Here is a 14,959-nt window from a genome sequence, read left to right on the forward strand (position 1 = left end):
CTTTCCCTCGTAAAATAGTCCTTCCGCATGGCCAATGGCCAAAAGTTCTAAAGCATTCAGAGCTGACATGGATGATTGTCTGTTCCATCTGCGTGTTACCCAAACTGCACATGCACCCATTTAAATTAAAAGTTTTTTTCACCCCTGTGGGCCTTTCAGGCAGACTCCCCAGTGTGACTGGACCTGCAGAGGGAATCATACTTACCTGATCCCCGCAGCTGGGTTCTGGCTTCTTCATTTCCCCACCGCAGCTCTCTAGTCTCCCCGCCTCAACATCTGGTTTGGAGCGAGTCACGTGACTGGTCGCAGCTGTGAAGTGTCCCCAATGCATCACGCTACCTAGTTACATGATGCATAGGGTACACATCACCGCTATGTCCAGTCATTGGCTGCAGTGGCCAAGTGATCAGCATCAAGTTGGATGTTGCCAGAGGAAAACCAAAGATCTGCATCGGCAGCGAAGGGGAACCCAGTGGAAGGGATCAGGTAAGTATGATTCCCTTTGCAGGTCCAGTCATGCTGGGGGGTCTTCCCTAAATGCCCCTGGGAATGAGCAAGCCCTTTAATGATGCAATTCAAACATCAGTTTTTATACATGGACTGAGAAACTTGCAGCATGTGCTCTTTTGTCAGTTTTCCGTTCGAGACTCATTCGTTCAAGTGGATGAGTATGGAATAAAAACAAGCGCACATCCACATACAGGTGAAAGTCGAAGAATTTGAATATCGTGCAAAGTTCATTTATTTCAGTAATGCAACTTAAAAGGTGAAACTAACATATGAGACTCATTACATGCAAAGCGAGATATTCAAGCCTTTATTTGTTATAATTTGGATGATTATGGCTTACAGCTTATGAAACCCTCAAATTTTGAGGTACCCTTGACCAGGGGATATGGATTAATTAGCTGACTAGAGTGTGACACTTTGAGCCTAGAATATTGAACCTTTTCACAAAATTCGAATTTAAAGCTGCATTAATGTAATTGCTTTTAATTTGCATTACTGAAATAAATGGACTTTTGCACGATATTCAAATTTTTCGAGTTTCACCTGTATATCTAAGTTTAGCAGGTAGAAAACCAGAACAGTTGTCTGAATCCGATCTTAAAGGGCTTATCCAATAGTACAAATACCCCCTCAATGCCCGGGCCCCTCCTATACTTACATGGTCCCCGACACCCGCAATGCTAGGGAGGCTGGTCACCATTTTCTCCTATTAGCTTCTCCAGGCCCCATTGCCAGATTTTTTGATCCAAGTAAGGGGGAGATGCAGCGATGGTCGTGAAGCGATCCGGAGGGATGGGGGTGTCGGGGGCCATGTAAGTATCGTTTACAGGTGGGGCCCAGGCATTGTGGGTAGTATTTGTACTATTGGATAAACCCTTTAAAAAACCCAGTGCTTTTTATTGCGATGACTTGCCAATAGTCTCTTCATTTCTCAGCTTCCTGTACCTTGGGAATAAGATATTGTTATTAACTACACTCACGACTGAACTTTCAACTTTATATTAGAAAGAGTAAATTGTAGACTAGGGCTACTGGTATACGGTTATTTATAGTCATCCGTAAGTCATGATCAAATGATGGTATTACTGCAACTCTCTGTTGCCGGAGAACTCGCAACCACTGCAAAACGTCTAACCCAGTTGTCCAAATGATACCGCCTACTACTAGCCTTAAGAGGGTTGTCCAAGATTAGAAAAGACAACCTGCTTTTATCCAGAAACAGCAGTGTGTCTGTCCACCAATCTTGTAGCCTTGAAAGTAAATAGAACTGAACAGCAATACCAGCCATGACCAGATGTAGCGCTGTTTCTGGAAAAGAGCAGATCCCTTTTTCTAATCCCAAACAACCCCTCTGAGGAAAACTGCAACTTGGTGCTGTAGGCAGTAATACTCTACATGGCACCAGATATTTTGCATTACACAATAAAGAGGTAACTTTGGATTAGCTTTCGGCTACAGCTTTGCTGAACATGACAGAACAGTAATAATGGCAATTTAGGCATTAACGATGTGTATCTGACTAAAATAATTACTAAGCTGTTAACACTGCAATAGGAACAGCTAATGACTGTTACTAAAACGCAAAGTACTCTAGTACAATGACACAGACAGACATGGCTGCTAATGCATCTCTCATTTGTATTATATAATCATTTTACATAGTAGCAATGTGTACATGATCCTATTATTGGCTAATGCTTCCAGCATGATCACTGGGTGGAAGATTGTTCCCAGCTTTCTAATTGTGATCATTACAGGTAAGGGGGATAGGTTAAAAAACAGCCAGAGAGCACTCATGTCATAAATGTGAAAAGAACGTGGGGCATATAGAAAGTAGATATGGTAACTCAATGGTATAGCTTCATCCATCACGTGTGAACACCGGCTTCTAAAACAGATCATGGGACGTGGCAGTATGTGTAAAGCCACAGCGAGGTCTACCTCGAAGAACTTCTTTTCCATTGTCTCCTCACATATCAGTTTTAGTAAATAATTGAATTTCACATGAAATTACAATTCTGGAGTATTTATTGTTATGACTGTATGGTGTGCCGTTTCTCCATTATTCTTGCTAGAAGTTTGTACATAAGGGTACCACGGGGTGTTACCAGTTGGTGATGGGGGGGTGTCCCTACTCCAATGAGCACTGCCAGTGCTAACACCCAGTTGGACACAAAACTCTGAGCAGGAATAATAGAGGAATGGCACAACATGGCGTCATAACAAAAGATGCGCCAGAATTGTTATTACGTGAAGAATGCAAGTACTTACAGGGTTTATCCCAGAATTATTACGTGAAGAAGGCAAGTACTTAAAGGGTTTATCCCAGAATTGTTATTACGTGAAGAAGGCAAGTACTTAAAGGGTTTATCCAAAGAGTATTGTAAAACATCTGATATTGTTGTTATAGTACATGACAGTTTCTTTCTAACAAACTTAGAACCAGTCCTGTACCTCACACGGACCCAGAGATCTCCACATTGATTGCTTCAATTGCTCTGGTAGATTTATTTCAAGCTGGCAGCTTAGCGGGCGTTTGCTTTCTGCTGCAGGTGGTGGTAGTTGAAGGATGGAACTGATCGTGTAGATCAGGGTTGGCAAACCTGAGGCTCTCCAGCTGTTGCAAAACTACAACTCCCAGCATGCCCAGACAACCTACAGCCATCAGCCTACAGCAGGGTATCGTGGGAGTTGTAGTTTTACAACAGCTGGAGGGCCACAGGTTGGCCATGCCTGATGTAGATCAACCTCAGTGAGCAGGACAGAGAATTTAGAAAAATGGCAAAGAGATAATGAATTTCAGTGAATAACTCACTGGCTAAACAAAATGTTTAATTTCATGCAATTACAAAAGTATTCAGATCCATCTGCTGGTTTGAAAAATGGGACATCGTCTTTAATAAAACAGACATGTCAGGAGAGGTGACACTTTAAATTAAAAGATGGTTTACAAAGACAGTGTGCAACATGTGAATTATTGAGGACTTCTAGTCATTAAAAGTAGCCCGAATAAAACTTACCTTTAATGGTTGGTGGCACTGCTTTGGTTGTACTGAATGTGTAGATGTCAGAAAATGGCCCTTCCCCTGCATCGTTCACAGCCTGGATTCGGAAGTTGTAGCAGGTGTATTCTGTCAGTCTCTGCACTTTGTAAGTGTGGCTTGGCCCTCTGTAGATTGGGAGAAACCTACAAAAGAAATGGAGGTGTCTTCTGTCATTCAGGTGATAAAAACAGGCATGAGACTGAGTGTGATGGACAGAACCAGGGCTGTATCTCCATGACTTCTGATATTTGGGACTATGAAGAACGAAACAGAAGGATATTATGGATAAGATGGAAAGACAAAGGCTTATTTGAGTTTTATGCTAATGGAAGCATAAAATCCACCAAAAGACATTTAATTGTAAATGACAGAACAGCAAAATATCTCACACACAGCCAGAAAGGCCAAAGGAATGAGGGCAATTCCAGCAGGATTAACAATAGATTTTGTTTAGGAAATCTAGGATGTTAGGCTGGAACTAAAGGATCAGAATTAGTCATTTTTGTCCCACGGTTCATTAATAACACACATCAGGCCTTCAAAATCCTTAAGTACTAAAACAAAGGAGAAATGCATGATTTATCAAAATAGCACTGACCTTTAAGAAACTAAAGGCTACTTACATGTCTAATGGTCTGTGCAAATGAACAAGACACTAATAGTGATGAGCGGCAGGTGCAATATTAGAATTCGAGATATTTCGCAAATATTTTGTAGAATATTCGTCATATATTTGTGAATTCGCAAATTCGAGATGATATTTTCGATAGCAAAAATCAGCAATGTATTATTCGCATAATGCATGTGAAATACCGGCGTGGGGTAGGCAACTTTCCTATTGGTTGCTAGGGATGTTGCTAAGCTGTGACAAAGCCTTCTCATTGGCCCACAAGCTAGGAGGGAGGGATTATCACCTGATGTGTACTGTTAAAAAATGAATATTCATCATTATGAATATATAGCACTATATTCTAAATATTCGCAAATTCTCAAAGTGCCGATAATCGCGATAAAAATTTGCTTTTCGAATATTCGCGCTCAACACTAGACACTAATAGACAACTGCATGCATCTACAACAGGCTTACTTTACACAAAAGTACAACTAGTCCCGTTCAGTCATATGATATACTGCTTTATATTTTCAACAGATAGATAAGGGATTGATAACGGATTGCAAAACAAAATTAAGCAGGAAATTAGGAAATAAGGTTATCTGAGCAGGGAATGTTCTACCGACTGTATATAGATATGCAATGATTTGGAAATCTCACCCATATTTAATCCACAATAGAACAGAGAACACATAGCAGATGTAAAAAAGTGAGACATTTTACCATTACATGGAAAAAATGTAACTAATTTAGAACTTGATGACAGCAATGCATCACAAAAAAGTTCAGACAGGGGCAACAAAAGGCTGGAAAAGTACAGGTGTAATGCGAAAAATTAGAATATCGTGCAAAAATTCATTTATTTAAGTAATGCAACTTAAAAGGATCTGCATAAATGCAACTTAAAATTAGAATATTGTGAAAAGGTTCAATATTCTAGGCTCAAAGTCTCACCCTCTAGTCAGCTACTTAATTCATACCCCCTGAGCAAAGGGTACGTGAGATTGTGACTGTGGGGCAGGGTGGAAAAAAATTAATGATTTAAAAAAATATAATAATCTATTTTTTTTATTTAAATCAGATTTTTTTTATATAACATGCTTTTTGAGGAAAATATATTATCATCCAAAGGTTATTCCATCATGAAATAAAGATTTGTTTTTTAATTATGTAGAATAAGGCTGTACATGGACTCCCATATTGTTGAATGGATTAGGCAGTGGCTGAGGGACAGACAACAGAGGGTTGTAGTCAATGGAGTATATTCAGATCAAGGTCTTGTTACCAGTGGGGTACCTCAGGGATCTGTTCTGGGACCCATATTGTTTAATATCTTTATCAGCGAAATTGCAGAAGGCCTCAATGGTAAGGTGTGTCTTTTTGCTAATGACACAAAGATTTGTAACAGGGTTAATGTTCCTGGAGGGATACACCAAATGGAAAAGGATTTAGGAAAACTAGAGGAATGGTCAAAAATCTGGCAACTAAAATGTAATGTTGATAATTGCAAGATAATGCACCTGGGACGTAAAAATCCAAGAGCAGAATATAAAATCTGTGATACAGTCCTAACCTCAGTATCTGAGGAAAGGGATTTAGGGGTCATTATTTCAGAAGACTTAAAGGTAGGCAGACAATGTCATAGAGCAGCAGGAAATGCTAGCAGAATGCTTGGGTGTATAGGGAGAGGCATTACCAGTAGAGAGAGGGAGGTGCTTATGCCGCTCTACAGAGCACTAGTGAGACCTCATCTGGAGTATTGTGCGCAGTACTGGAGACCATATCTCCAGAAGGATATTGATACTTTGGAGAGAGTTCAGAGAAGAGCTACTAAACTGGTACATGGATTGCAGGATAAAACTTACCAGGAAAGAGTAAAGGACCTTAATATGTATAGCTTGGAAGAAAGACGAGACAGAGGGGATATGATAGAAAATTTTAAATACATAAAGGGAATCAACAAGGTAAAAGAGGAGAGAATATTTAAAAGAAGAAAAACTGCTACAAGAGGACATAGTTTTAAATTAGAGGGGCAAAGGTTTAAAAGTAATATCAGGAAGTATTACTTTACTGAGAGAGTAGTGGATGCATGGAATAGCCTTCCTGCAGAAGTGGTAGCTGCAAATACAGTGAAGGAGTTTAAGCATGCATGGGATAGGCATAAGGCCATCCTTCATATAAGATAGGGCCAGGGGCTATCCATAGGATTCAGATATATTGGGCAGACTAGATGGGCCAAATGGTTCTTATCTGCCGACACATTCTATGTTTCTATATGTGTAATTTTTTAGGTAAATAAATCCCATTAATCCATTCACAATGTCATGCTCTTCCAGAGGTTTTTGTAAGATTATCTGCCTACAAGATATTATCACAGATACTTGGTTTACTTTTGCAGTTCTCAAAACTGAATTTGACTCCGCAGAGATCACATGCCTCTTCACAGCAAAAATGTTATAACATGAACAGAGTTGAGAAAAATACCTTAATCCTAACTACTACAAACCTATGAATGAAGTTAGGATGCAGAATCAATCTAATCAAACTAATATGAAAAGTTGTTATTCTAAAAATCTTCATCTACTAGCATATTATTATAAGTTATACCAGCAAGAATTAGTCTTTATGTAGAAAACTATGATTTAAATCAAGCCTTACTGACTAGTGATTTAAATCGTGATTTAAATCATTTTGCTTTGGGGTTTCATAAGCTGTATATTTCATAAGCTTGAAATATCTCGCTTTGCATGTAATGAGTCTCATATATTAGTTTCACCTTTTAAGTTGCATTACTGAAATAAATGAACTTTGCACAATATTCTAATTTTTCATGTTTCAATTGTAAGTGGTAGTAATAAACAACTGGAGGTGCAATTTGCAACGGTTACATAACTGGGTATAAACAGAGCGTGTTAGAGAGGCAGAGTCTCTCAGAAGCAAGAGATGGGCAGAGGTTCATCAATCTCAGGCAGCACTGCATTAGAAACATCCATGATTCTATGCTGGAAATCATTGCATGGGCTCAGAAACACTTCTAGAAATAACTGTGAGCACAGTTTGCTGTACAATCTACAAATGCAAGTTAAAGGGGTTGTCTCACTGCAGCAATGTTAATACAAGGCACTTACTAATTTATTGTTATTATCCATATTGCTTCCTTTGCTGGCTGGATTCATTTTTCCATCACATTATACAGTGCTGGTTTCCATGGTTAAGACCACGACCACCGCTGCTGGATTGCAGGGTGCTTGCACACTATAGGAAAAGGTGCTGGCCTTGCTGCTGTATTGCAGGGCGGTCGTAACCATGGAAACAAGTAGTGCATAATGTGATAGAAAAATGATTCAAGCCAACAAAGAAGTGAATATGGACAATCACAATACATTAGTAAGTGCCTTGCATTAACTTTCTCTACATGAAAAAAGACATTTGCAGAAGTGAGACTTCTAAAACTGTATAATGCAAAGAAGGACCTATATATTAACACAATCTGGAATCCCTGCCATCTTCTCTGGGTAAAAGCTCATTTTAAATGGACTGAGGCAAAATGGAAAACTGTTTTGTGGTCAGAAGAATCAAAATGATTAAATTATAAAAATTTTTTTGGAAACCAGGGATGCCACGTCTTGTGGACTCCAGAGGAGAGGAACCGGCCAGCTTGTTATCAGAACACAGTTCAAAAGTCTGCGTCTCTGATGGTATGGGGTTGTATAAGTGCCTATGGCGTGGCCAGCTGACATATCCGGAAAAGCCCCATTAATGCTGAACAGTGTATTGAGGTTTTATAACAACGTATGCTCCCATCCTGACAATGTCTCTTTCAGGGAAGGCCTTGAATATTACATCAAGACAATGCTAAACCACATACTGCATCCATTATATCATAGCATCGCAGAAGAAGATTCCGGGTGCTGAACTGACTTGCCTGCAGTCCAGACCATTCACCAGTAGAAAAGATTTGTTGCATCGTGAAAAGAAAAATCTGGCAAAGATGACCCAGGACTGTTGTGCAACATTCCTCTCCCAAAACTCTAGCATTTGGTCTCCTCACTTCCCAGATGTCCTATCAGCACATGCCTTGTGCAGATAGCACGTATATAAACGGTTAGGCAGTGCTGATCAGCGTTGAGATAAAAGCTCCTGCTCCTGCAATCTAGCAGGAGCAGGTCAGGTCTTGGCTGTCAGGCACAGCAGGGACCCTGAGGAGAATACCGGATATGTCCCCTTCTGGGGGACATATTATGTGCCAAAAATAAATTAAAATATAAGTAAAAATACAAACAAAAAATATAAAGAAAACAATTAAAAATGCAGTCACTAACAGAAACCGTCACCATAGTCACCCCGTTCAGTCAAACATATATATATCCAAACGAAAAAAACTCTCTAAAAATATACATAGTGTGTATATTCTATTAATTATTGATGAGGTATGGCTGTAATAATTGCATTTGCACTGCACGAGCACTGGCCGTATGAATACCGTATAGCAGGTCGGACACATTCACTTGATTGGGTCCGCAATTAGCAATATACGACAAAAGATAGGACCAAAAAGCCCATGGAAGTGCTTCTTAGTGCTTCGACTCTGTGCCTCCGCTTCGCACCGCGCCATATTTTGATGATTGTGGACCCATTTAAGTCAATGGGTCTGTATCCGTGATACGGGATTCACACAGCCGGTGCCTGTATATTGCGGACCCACTGTTTGCGGTCCACAATACGGGCATGGCCGGCCTACGGTCATGTGAATGGAGATTTTGGAAAGCTGCCAACAAGTTCTTAAGGTATATTAATATCTCTTTACTATTAATGAAATATGCATACCATCATCATCATCACTGAAGCAGCAGAATACTCGCCATGACTATACCTCCAATGACTGCGGCTGACAACAGAGACTTTCATAGCTGGCCTGGTGCATTTATTATAACTTACACCAATAAACTGGTGAAGATTATACCTGTTCCTTGTAGATTTCTGTTTTAGTGCAGGGACCTGCGTGCTCCTCTTAATAACTGTGGCGCATTCAATGCCAACAAAGGACATATTAATAAATGACCCACTTAAATTTTTATTTTAACGTGTTATTGGGCAAAAAAGATTTTTGGTTGATATATTCTTCTGGTTTTCATGTTATATGTATAATTAAAGGTTTTTCTTCACCATAAGAACATAGGATCAGGGGTCGCCCTTTTCAGGGTGAGTGCTCTGCTCATATTCGGCTTAGGGTTGTTTTTTTCATATAACCAAGCCAGGAATAGGAGCTATTTTGGGTGACATTGACCTTTTGCCTACACAGGTACCAAATGCTATCTGCATTTTCAAAAGAAACAACCTCTGACAATAAAAATAATCCAGTGACACAAAGTTACACCTTTGGAGGCAATTTTTGTTTGATAGCATTTTACTCATTTTTGGCTAAAAATCATATTTTCAATTCGCCTTTATTAAAAATATTGAGCCGTTCTGTAACAAAGGGTTAACTGATTTTTTAACTGTGTGACTGGTACCTTCACTATCACTTTGTGCGGTCATAATAACCCTTATCTCTTAACTACTTAGAGGTTATAAACACTTATTTAAGCCACATTCTTATCAGTAAGATAAGGATTGAGCTTTAATGAGTGTTTATAATGTGAGAGAGCACAGATAAGGAGTCTGTCTGCTCCCCAGGTGACGGAAAGACAGAAAATACAAATGCTACTACAGCATCTCAGCCCTGTACACAATAAAAGGATTCTATTTTTTTTAATAAAGACAAATAGAAAAAAGGATTTTTAGCTCAAAATAAGTACAATGCAATAATAATAAAAAAAAATTGCCCCCAAAGGTGTACATAGCCTTTAAGTTATATAACATATTATTACACAATTCTCTCTCTATAGTGTTTAAATATTCAATACAGATATCATATACCAGTGATGGCGAACCTTTTAGAGACAGAGTGCCCAAACTGCAACGCAAAACCCACTTATTTATCACAAAGTGCAAACACGGCAATTTAACCTGAAAACCAATACAGTACATCTTCCATGTACTTTATTATTTAGCTATAATATTCTGCCTACATTCAGTGCGCGGCCTGTGCTGTTCGTAGTGCGCTCTGCGCTGATGAATGGCATGAAAAATCTAAGGCATAATGGTACACCATAGACTTTTTCCAGGGTAGCGGTGCCCACAGAGAGGGCTCTGAGTGCCGCCTCTGGCACCCATGCCGTAGGTTCGCCACCACTGTCATGTATCTGGCCCACAGTGGGCCAGATACATACATATAATATGGGCATAAATTATCCCTCCCTAACTCCGCTGCCATCTCCCAGATTCATTTTGCAAACCTATAGCACATTTAGCACTCATTAAAATCTACCTTATAAAAATTACAAAACCTTAAATATGAATCTTTATATGCTGATTTAAAGCATAACTCAAGAGAGTTTCCATAGGCAGAGGCAGTGAACTTACGTGTCTTGCCTTTTTTTAAATGTGTAACAGATAAATGCTAATACTTTAGTACAATAAATACGGTATATAAGGTCACCGCTGAGAAATAGCTGGATTATGGGATTCTTGTGACACAAGCAGCTCCTCACATAAACCTATGTACAAACACTTACGAACCACTTAAGTCATGTTCTGTTCTATGCTGCAGAACATTTAACATAAAAGCCGATTAAGGACGGATCCATTAATGTCACAGTAAGTTTACTCCCACTTCTTATTTTCTTGTGACAAGAGGCACTGAGCTTTACTCTTAACCCACAGAATATTTTCTATATATTGATGTAGGCCTACATATTTCTTTTTTCATTACTGGACACAGCTACATATTTGTGAACACCAAGCACTGTTAAATAGGGCCTGTCGGCAGGATCGATCCTACTGCTTGTTAGAGTTGATCCTGCTGATTTAAACAAAACCTGGAAGGCAAAAATCTGTTGTGTTAGTCCAGTCAAAACAAAATGTATTCCCTATGCAAATTAGGGCTTCAGTGCACTGAGGGGTGGGGGGGGGGGGGGGGTGGCAAATGCAGACAAGCAAGGGTCTTGGTGCACAGAAGCTCTAATTTGCACATGGAATTAAACTAGGTTTTCTCTGGAAGAGCAAAACGGAATTTCACCACCCAGGTTTCGTTTTGATGATCAGGATCAACTCAATTCGGCCAGGCATACTGGACCAGCAGTATCAACCCTAGAAGGCAGTATGTCTGGCTTAATATGGTTGATCCTGCTGAAAGGTCCTCTTTAACAACCAAAAGTTGCAAGATATTTAGGGCTCATTCAGAAGGCCATATGCTGTCTGCAAAAATGCAGATCCATTTTTTTCCGGATTAGATGTAGACCTATTCACTTCTATGGGGCCCTTTTCTTCCATTCTGCGGCTCCGCAAAACATATAAAACATGTCCTATACTTGTCAGTGAAAATCAGGACATGGCCCCATTGAAGTCTATGGATCCGCAAAAAATGCAGAATGCAATCAGTTTTTTTTGCGGACAGCATACTGCAGTCTGAATAAGCCCTTAGTAAATTCTTCTTGAATACAACATAAAGAAAACTTTAAGCTGTTGTATTAGGAATGTCTATAAGTTATATTATTTATTTATAATATATATTTTACATATAATATAGCCTTATCAGCCGCATTTTGGTGACCTTCCAAGAAACGCTATCTGCACTTTGATTGACAGGGCTAGACAGTGAAAACATCATCACACCTGTTCTGTCAATCAAAGTGCAGAGGGCGTGGCAGTTGCAGAGAGAGCAGAGTCTCTAGGTGTAATGGCAACGCCCCCGTTGCTCCTAGAGGCTCATTTGCATATATTAAAACTTCCTTTTTCTCAGCAACGCGGGCACATACTAAACATGGGACCAACACAGATGCCTTCAGCTGCCAAGCGCACATGTAACAGGACATCCAGTTTCATAGGTGCAAATCTGCTGACAGATGCCCTTTAAGGCTTCTCAAAATTATGTAATGAGAATCATACATATCTTATACTATTACTATAATAAAAGTAATCTTTATTTATATAGCGCCAACATAGGCACAGAGGGTTCATGTACAAACAGGATCATACATTACATAGCACCAAACAAGTCAACAGTTAAGGAATGTGGGCGCTCCCAAGAGCTTACAATCTATGATCTTACAATCTATTACTCACACTTGAGAACTAATGAGGAAGGGGATGAAGAATATGGTGACAGATTTAAAGAGGCTCCTCAAATAGCACTCAGTTACTTGAAAATTGATGATAATATGCTACAACATAAGGGCTCTTTCACACGAGCGGATGCCGTACGGGTAATCTGCTGCATGATAGAGAGCCAAGCCCCGCTCCGGACAGCAGAGACACGGAGCAGTAACATGATTGATAATGCTCCGTGCCTCTCTGTGATCTTGTTACTTCAAAATAGGGTGATACTATGCTTCATGCATGTGCTAGTATACCAGTGTCTATGGCATGTGCTGTGTCATATATATGTCGCAGGGAAATGATGAAAATTGAGATTTGATCAAATCCCTAAGGGAAATGATGAAAGGTAGATAGAGGCCCATTAGATGGAAATAACATTGTGGGAATCATATTACATATAAAAAAAAAATTATACCAAATTGGTACCTCAGTTGGAATTATAAAAAGATTGGCTACCTAGAGACGCTCTTCAAATAGCTACTACAACATTTACCGAAACAGTTCCCCGAGCTAACCTAAGTCTGCGTGAGATTGCAGGAAAATTATCCTTATTTGGAGGTCAAGGATTTAAGAAGTGTTCTTGTGAACAATCCAAAATACAATGTAAAACAAAAAGATGTGCCTGTAAAAAAAAGTAACGTACTTTGTAACTCGAGATGCCACAAATCGACGTGTTTTAATAAAAATGAATGAACATTATTATTTATTAATTACATTCACTAAAAATGTTTAAAATTTCACTAAAAGTATCCTTTTTGTTTTAAAAATATCAGCTTAAATACCTATTTCTTACAATATTATTTCACATTATTATGATATCAAAAATATTAAACTTTTCACTAAACAGTTAAGGGATTTGATGATCAAATCACTTAGTTTCTTTAATAATTTATGTTTCAATGACTATTGTTCTATTACCTACTCTACATTTATTAATGCATGGTTTACTTAATAAATACTTTAAATATCTACACAATATTATTTCATATTATTATTATATTATCAAAAATATTAAACTTTTCACTAAAACAGTTAAGGGATTTGATGATCAAATCACTTACTTTCTTCGGGGAACATTATCTCCCTTAGGGATTTGATCAAATCTCCATTTTCATCATTTCCCTGCGACATATATAATGTCATAGATTATATGTAACCTTTATGTATAAACCATTTATGTAGCCTGGCGTTGCTAACCTCCCATTAAATGGTTTCTATTATTGGCTTCCATGCATTATTTCTTGACTTCTTGTGGCACAGGAGAATGATCAGAATGTTTCATCAAACAAATCCACTTGCTAGAGCAGTTGACTTAATCATCTCCCTAAATACTGTCATCTAAATATTCTGATTCTCTTTGCAGAGAGCACAAAATAAACAGCTCTGCGTGCACGGTCCGGCCGAAACCAACCGTGAGATAGTGGTGTCACCTTGTAAAATAACAACATCAATCTTTCAACCGTGTTTATAACTCTCACTTCAAGCCAAAATTTCAATCCAAAAATTGACTTCATATATCAAGGTTCAATGATACCGATATATCACTACTGTCATTGGCGCGGCCAGATGTGATGTGTTGAGGGTCTCTATGTTATTTAAAGGGCCAGTGTTTCGGTAAACAGAGTTTACGGCCTCATAAAATAGAAGTTTAATAGGTCAATGTTCAATGACCACTTGTCCCCATAGAAATCATTTTTGGGACGCAGACCCCTGTTTAGACAACACGATCTTCTGCACAATAACAAAGACTTTTGGTGGCGGCAGAACAACACGATCACACGATGAAGGAGCATTTGCTTGTTCGTCGGGTCATTGTCAGTTCCTTTTACACAAGCCAATTATCGGGAATAGTCGCTTATACAAATGCTCAGTCCTGATAATCTGGCTGATTAATGGTCTGTGTAAAAGGACCTTAAAGGTTTTTTTTTCAGGACAGGTCATCAGTATCTGATTGGTGGGGGTCTGACATCCAGGACCACCACCGATCAGTGGTTTGAGAAGAGTGTGAGCGCTGCTGCATTCTCTCTGCATTTCGTAGGTCAGTGACGACACGTTCATCAGTTAGATAGCCTAAGAGCAGATCAGTCCCATTCAAGTGAATGGGGCTGAGCTGCAATACCAAGCACAGCCGCTATACAATGTACGGCACTGTGCTTGGTGAGCTGTGAGAAGGCAGCGACACTAAGATGCACTGCTGCCTTCCCAATACAGCTGATTAGTGGGGGTCCTGGGTGTTGGACCCCCACAGATCAGATACTGATCATCTATCCTAAAAGCATGATCAACCCTAATTGGAACTATGCCTGGTTTATTAGGGTTGATCATGCTGAAACCCAATGGAATAAATGGATTCCCAGATGCATGAAGGCATTCACACGGATACTCTCATTAATATATGAGCTGTGCTGTGAATAAAGTAACTCATTCTGGTTTCCAAAACATAATTACAAGAGGAAGAAGAGGTTTCTGCTGTAAACAATAACAGGAAACATTATTTCCTCTTGTCATTTACTATTTAATACAGAATGCAGGTCACCCCGTCCTTCAGCCCTTCACGATTGATTCATGACACCTGTTGGCGGGGACAAGTCGC

At 39.3% G+C, this 14,959-nt stretch overlaps 1 protein-coding gene across 4 annotated transcripts in view; it reads right to left on the reverse strand.

Moving 5' to 3' along the window:
* The window catches only part of FNDC3B (fibronectin type III domain containing 3B), a 373,528-nt gene that overhangs the window by 16,443 nt on the left and 342,126 nt on the right, over positions 1-14,959 (reverse strand). For all 4 annotated transcript variants that reach the window (XM_044291978.1, XM_044291975.1, XM_044291976.1 and 1 more), the window contains exon 24: positions 3,531-3,697. In XM_044291978.1, the coding sequence (XP_044147913.1) occupies positions 3,531-3,697 (167 nt within the window). The remainder of the gene's footprint in view (positions 1-3,530; positions 3,698-14,959) is intronic.

Source organism: Bufo gargarizans, chromosome 4 (assembly GCF_014858855.1).
Source record: "Bufo gargarizans isolate SCDJY-AF-19 chromosome 4, ASM1485885v1, whole genome shotgun sequence".
In the NCBI taxonomy this organism is placed as follows: domain Eukaryota; kingdom Metazoa; phylum Chordata; class Amphibia; order Anura; family Bufonidae; genus Bufo; species Bufo gargarizans.